General features: G+C 31.0%; 2 protein-coding genes across 2 annotated transcripts; one reads left to right on the plus strand and one right to left on the minus strand.

Annotated features, from left to right (window-relative positions):
• Positions 1 to 10: 10 nt before the first annotated feature.
• Positions 11 to 3,836, minus strand: LOC111690848 (liprin-beta-2). Its single transcript, XM_046953124.1, has 4 exons — positions 3,723 to 3,836; positions 3,273 to 3,550; positions 2,134 to 3,155; positions 11 to 1,797 (listed from the first exon to the last, which is right to left on the minus strand). Exons 2-4 carry the CDS (start codon positions 3,531 to 3,533, stop codon positions 849 to 851), a joined length of 2,232 nt encoding a protein of 743 aa, XP_046809080.1. The 5' UTR covers positions 3,534 to 3,550; positions 3,723 to 3,836; the 3' UTR covers positions 11 to 848.
• Positions 3,837 to 4,111: 275 nt separating this feature from the next.
• On the plus strand, positions 4,112 to 5,737 carry LOC111690960 (vacuolar protein-sorting-associated protein 36). The gene is made up of 3 exons (XM_023453577.2): positions 4,112 to 4,320; positions 4,379 to 5,104; positions 5,159 to 5,737. The coding sequence occupies exons 1-3, from the start codon at positions 4,225 to 4,227 to the stop codon at positions 5,540 to 5,542; spliced, it is 1,206 nt and encodes a 401-aa protein (XP_023309345.2). The 5' UTR covers positions 4,112 to 4,224; the 3' UTR covers positions 5,543 to 5,737.
• The last annotated feature ends 629 nt before the right edge of the window (positions 5,738 to 6,366 follow it).

Consider the following 6,366-nt stretch of genomic DNA (forward strand, 5'->3'; position numbering starts at 1 on the left):
AACAAACTCATAATAATAAGTGCAAATATATTTCTTAAGTAATTTTAACGCTTGATTAATAAGGCGAAATATTTTATAATTATTTTCTTTACAATTTTCTAATCATAAAACTGAAGACAACTTAAAATTATTTTTAAAAAATGCAGAAAATTATTAATTAATAACAATATATAAAATTATACTCTTTTTACGTGGTGAGTATTTTTAATAATATTGATTTAAAGTTAGATAAAATGTATTTTTTTATTAAAAAAAAAAATATTCTTTTCAATAACAGTTTTGTAATTGTAATGCTTTGCAATACTTTCGTTTTGGTTTGGGCTTATTGTTCTCTTGAGCAAATATTTACTAAAATAAATAACTCAGCTAAGACTTTTGGAAGACATATTGATTGAAAATTACATTTTCTGGATTAAATGCGTTTCTATTGTAGTGGAATTAATTAAGAAACATAAAAGTTGTGGTAAATTTTTTTAAGGTGAAAATGGAGATGTATTTGATTCTTGAATAAACATTTTTGGTACCAAAAAGTAAATATGAATAAAATATTTAAAACTGGTTTTATAGTTCGCACTAAGGGAAGAAATTTTGCAGAAAAAGTGGCACTGCTCAAAATTTAAATATTCATTTCTGGAATAATGATATGCAGTCCTCATACTTTTGAGTTAATGATATTATATTTGTTAATTGTACCTAAATTATTTATTGTTTTTAAATCGTTAATATCATTAAAAAGCAATTGAGGCCCTTATAAATGTTTTTTTTTCGTTCAACTTTTTTCAATTAAACTGAATCTTACACAGTTTAATCGAAATTATTATAAATAAATAAGATTTATATATATATTTTTATTGCGCTTGTTCTGAAGTATTTGTAGAGGTTGTCGATGAAGACGTTGCCGAATTATTGTGTGTATTGTTCGAAGTGTTCATAGGACAGACATAATCGGTCCACTCAATTTCGTTCGAACCACATTGAAGACCTTTGGTGGATTTTCTTCGTTTTAAAGAAAATTGAGTCTTTTTAGGTGGTCTTATTTTAGCAGTTATAGTTAAAGGTTGGTAACCAATTTGTGCCTCTGCATCACGCTTGGCATGTATAACATCTCGTCCTAACAGTTCTTTAAAATGGGTAGCTAAATGTCTGCGTAATAATGTCTTGCTTGGCGGTATACTCAATAAGTCTGCTAACAAATCCGCATTAAATCGAGGCTCATAAAGCATTAAGGCACCATGAACACCTGCTCCTCTTAAATTTGGCGCATACTCTGATAAGTCGGCAACACGTAACCATTCCATAACCCGATGGGCTGTCCATAATGATATGAATTCAATACTTGTATCCAATTCCTCATTATTACTTGTATTTTCGTCCAACTCCGTGCTATTTCTCTTTGATATTTTTGTTGATCTCCTAATTAAACAATCAGGATTCCATTCAGTTTCACGCATACATTGTATAGCTCTTCTAAGAGACGCTATGTGAAGACAAGATGTAACTTGCAACTGTACCAAATCTTCCATTGTTAAGCGATGTAACATCCGTCCATCAATTTTAGCTTGTAAGAAATTATCTTTGTACTGTGGTAACCCAATGTCATCCAACCATCGCATAACCCAGCCAATGTCTAATTGTGCTGCTTTCAAAGATAAATGGTCTAATTCTTTACTTGTGAGTTCATCAATAGCAAGCATGATTTTTTTCCGATGTAAAGGAGATTTTAAACATAATTCTTTTTCAATGTCCACAGGCGATGCAGTAAAAAAGCATACTGAAGGTTTGTTTTTTAGCCACTTTCTGTTTGGATGTAAATATTTGTTCAATTAAATTTATCGTTCCTCAAGAGATAGCTATCGTTTAATGTTAATTTTTTAAAACATGCATCAAGTGTTTAGATAAATTAAATAATTTCGAAAGTAGAAAAAGTTGAAGGTGAAATTAAAATTATAAATACATGTCATAAATATGTAACTAATATGTATATGTAGGTATGTACTTAGTAGTGGCAATGTTAGTATACAACGATGTTAGTTAAGGAATTTAAATATGTATTTAATTCTTAAAAGTTGATAATTTTACTACATGCAAAAAAAGTGTTTTATTTTACTATAATGGTATAAATATCGGGCTTACCTGCAATCTTCTTCATAACACGCCAAGCCTATTTCGTTTAGCCAATTACAAACTTCTTGCTCAGACCATTCCGACCAATTCTTATTTGAATTTATTGAAAATTGTGTAGCCCATTCTATACGACCACCGGCCGTTGCTCTTGCTCGATCCCCTCGACGAAATTCAGGTTCTGCTTGTTCTAGAGCAGGTAATTCCAAATTGCCACTATTACTACGCCTTAATTTACCAAAAATATTTCGTAAACTTTTAGCTGATCTTTCTTTTAAAGTTGGTGAAGGTGTCGAATTGACATTTGAATTGCTCGTGAAACTATTAAACATCAGATCCGATGAATCATTTTGAATACTGGTGTCATCAATAAGAATTTTTTCGTTCGAAGCAAATACAACATTACGTTGCTTACTTATGTTTCCATTGTTGTTGTTATTGTTATGATTTGGATTTATAGGCAATTTTGGCTTATTTCCATTCTTATAGCATTGTGAACGTGGTAAGCTGTGATATAAAGGATGTATTTGATGTCGTAAAGCAGTTGGAGGCGTCTTTGGAGAATGTCCACTTTTGTTTGAGAAATTCAACTGAGTCAAGTTACCCATACTACCGAATGGAGCGGTAAAATGTTTTAACTGCTCTTTGGAGATACTTAAGTTTTCAAAATTTTTCAATTCCAAATTTTCTTTTTCCAAAGCCGCTCTATGCAACTTTAGCTCGCTCAATGCTGACATGAGCTCTAGTTTTTGAGTTTCCAATTCCGAACGTGTGCATAATTGTCTTTGTAAAAGTTCATCTTTGGCACTTAATTGCTGCGTTTTTTCAGACAACAAACGTTCAAGCTCTAGAATTTTATCTGCCTGTTCGCATACTTTATCAGCTACCATTCGATATTGAAGAGATATTGATTCTTTATCCCGTTGTAATCGGCGCAATCGCTCGTCGGAATCTTGGCGAGGTATATGACACTCCAGCCAATCACTTATAATTGCAGCAGTTACGGGGTCTGGTGCCGGGGCAGTTAATCCAACCTTATATTAAATGCAACATACAAATTATTTACTTAATAAACAGTCATACAAAAAATATTTTATTTGCAACACGCCTATATTCTCTACTTATACAATATATTATTTAGACTAACATACCTGTTGCAATGCCAAAGCCAAAGTTTTAGCCGTTGATAGTACATTTTCCGCTGATATAATACTACGTTCATTTAAAGTATTCGCACTTCCGTTTTCAGTATTAATTGATAGGCTTGACATGTTTTGTATTTGATCTGTACGGGGAAGGGAAGACCCACCTCCATTTTGGCTGTTTGCAGAGGCATTCGAAATAATGCCATCCATTTGTTGTAAAGCGGCCTCTAACATTTTACTAGCCTCTGTCGATGTTTTGACATCCATTATAATACTAATCACTGCTAAAATTTTTTAAAAAACCCAGAATTTTTTTCAAAAAAGCTAATACCTATTTTATTTATAGATTATATTCCCAAAATATGGGAATTACAGCATACTATTTTTTAGATAAATGTAGGCGTTTTTTATTACTTATACGAAATTATGTAAATTGTAGCAAATTTGCACTCATACCATAATTATTATAATAATTGTACAAAAATATGAAAAAAATCACAAAATTTAATAAAAATTAGAGAAACTAAAAATAAAAACACGACGTGTAAAGTTAAATGTCCACAACTTAACAACATATGAAGTTAAATAAGTTGGCAACGTTTAAACGATGTTTCCTTAATTCAATAATAATAACAGTAATTCTAGACGACATACATGATATTTAAAATAAATAAGTAAATACTTTGTATGTAGAGTTTTTAAAATTTATAGCTTTACATTGATCTTTTCGTATAAGTATAACTATTAAATACATTATTTTTCTAATATATTGCTAGTGTTGCCAATTGTTAATGATTTTTCTTATATTTTTTTGTTACTATCAGATGGTATTGACAAATTAGCACACCTATTTCTTTTAATATACAAATGTCAATTTGTTTAAAACAAAAAAAAAAATATTTTTAAAATATCAGTAATAAATTGACGCATTTTTTTTGGAATTGGCTTGCATTTTAAGATGAATCGCTTCGAATATATGGAGGCAAGATTATATGAAAATGAGGCGTTTGTTAGTAAAGAATCACAAATAAAATTATATGATGGTGACCAAAAGGTAAAAGCTAGAAAAATTACATTGACTCATTATATATTATTTGTTTACTTTTTTCTAGACCCAATTTGAGGAAGGGGATTTAGTTTTAACATCACATCGACTATTTTGGGGAAGGCCAGGAGATATTGCTAAAGCGGCAGTTTGTTTATGTCTAAATTTAAAATATGTCATTTCAGTTAGCGAGGAACAGGCGAGTAATTTCTTATTTGGTCGTAAAACGCGTTTGATCTTACATTTACGGCAACCAACCAGCGACAAATTACCAGGGCCTCTAGACAACAGTACCAATGCATTTATTAAACTTTCAGGCAAACATGGCGTGTTACCAGAATTTTCGAATGCATTGAGAGAAACATTGCAAGCCAAACTATGGGATGTCAAAATAAGTAGTAGTGATGATGTGGTTAACCAAAAAAAGGAGGACACTTATCAAGATAATATAACAAGAGAAACAAGATTAAGAATGCGTACTGGTATTGGGGGAATTGAAAGGGCCATAGAGCAGAAAACGAAAGAAACTGACGAAAATATTGCACTAGCGTTTCAAGATCTCCGAGTTCTGATGGGAATGGCAAAGGATATGGTCAGCATATCACGAGTTATCAGTGATAAAATACGTTCCCAAAGAGGTGAAATTTCCAATGATGAGACTGTGCGCTTTAAGTCATATCTCTTAAGTTTGGGCATTGAAGACCCAGTAACTAGAGAAGGTTTTTCAAATGAATCAGAATACTTCAAAAGCTTAGCAGAGCAATTGTGTATTATGCTTCTGGATCCTTTGGAGGTATGCAAACAATATCATTTGGAATACATATGATTAAAGACATCTAATTTATAGGAATCTGGAGGCATGATGTCGTTAGCAGACGTATATTGCCGTGTTAATCGTGCGCGTGGTTTAGAATTACTGTCACCCGAAGATTTGCTCAATGCATGTCGTTTGTTAAAAGGTCCTATTAAACTAAGAAGTTTTCCTAGTGGAGCTATGGTATTGCAGTTAGAATCCCAAGACGATGAGTTAACAGCATCAGAAACATTCGATTTAGTACAAAAATCTAAATCGTTGGCAGTTGAAGAATTAGCAAAATTGTGTAATATATCTTTACTTTTAGCCAAAGAGCGTTTGTTAGCTGCTGAACGCCACGGCAAGTTATGCAGAGATCAGTCGTTGGAGGGTTTACGATTTTATCCCAATTTGATTTTAAACACAACTTTAGTATAATTTTAATAAAATACAATCATTAAGCGAACAAAAAAATAGAATTTTAGAAAATCTTGAATCCTTTCACGTAAATTTGCAGTTTTTCGATCAATTTTTAATCATTGCCATCAGGTATGTTTATAGTGATGTTGCACTGCATTTACGAACAATCACAAACAAATAAAACAAGTTACTTTTATATAACAAACCACTCAATATAAGGATTTTTTTGTTTCAAAAAAACGAACTCTCATGGGCGTTAGTTTTATATCTCTGTTAGTTAAAAAAAACTGCAATTTTTTCAAAAAATAATTTGTTAATAAAAAGTAAACACTTTCCTAATGTAGAAAGAATTCGGAACAATTTCGTAAAATATTAAATTTAAAATGAATTAAAACCAAAAATAACTGAATATTTAATATAAATGATATGATTGATGGTGTTGATGAAGACTTCTTAACTTTTTATTATATATCTTACCATCTGAGTATAAACCTACCAGACAAGCATTTAATGCTACTAGTGGATTTCCAACATAAAATATTTTACTACATACACTGTTGGAAATTAGTGATAAATAGTATTTAATTAATAGACAATGCTTTTAAGGTTACATTTCCTCTAGCTGAAGGCCTTAGTTGCCATTGCTTAGTAATAATAAGTTATCCTAATTTCTTATCTTAAGATAACTTATAAATAAATAAATAAATTAAACAAGGAGTAAAGTATTAGAATTAATGCACACAGATTTGTATGGTGCGATGAGCGTAGAATCGATAAGTAAGTAACTTTATTTCGCAACATTCATAGACGACTTTACGGAAAAAGTATGTATTTATTTAATA

This window comes from Lucilia cuprina, chromosome 5 (genome assembly GCF_022045245.1).
Source record: "Lucilia cuprina isolate Lc7/37 chromosome 5, ASM2204524v1, whole genome shotgun sequence".
NCBI lineage: Eukaryota > Metazoa > Arthropoda > Insecta > Diptera > Calliphoridae > Lucilia > Lucilia cuprina.

Coding starts and splice junctions, on each gene's coding strand:
- LOC111690960 (XM_023453577.2), top strand. CDS start 4,225: ATGAATCGCTTCGAATATATGGAGGCAAGATTATATGAAAATGAGGCG. Junction 4,321..4,378: donor TATATGATGGTGACCAAAAG/GTAAAAGCTAGA, acceptor ACTTTTTTCTAG/ACCCAATTTGAGGAAGGGGA. Junction 5,105..5,158: donor TGCTTCTGGATCCTTTGGAG/GTATGCAAACAA, acceptor TCTAATTTATAG/GAATCTGGAGGCATGATGTC.
- LOC111690848 (XM_046953124.1), bottom strand. CDS start 3,533: ATGGATGTCAAAACATCGACAGAGGCTAGTAAAATGTTAGAGGCCGCT. Junction 3,156..3,272: donor TGGCTTTGGCATTGCAACAG/GTATGTTAGTCT, acceptor ATTTAATATAAG/GTTGGATTAACTGCCCCGGC. Junction 1,798..2,133: donor TGTTATGAAGAAGATTGCAG/GTAAGCCCGATA, acceptor ACATCCAAACAG/AAAGTGGCTAAAAAACAAAC.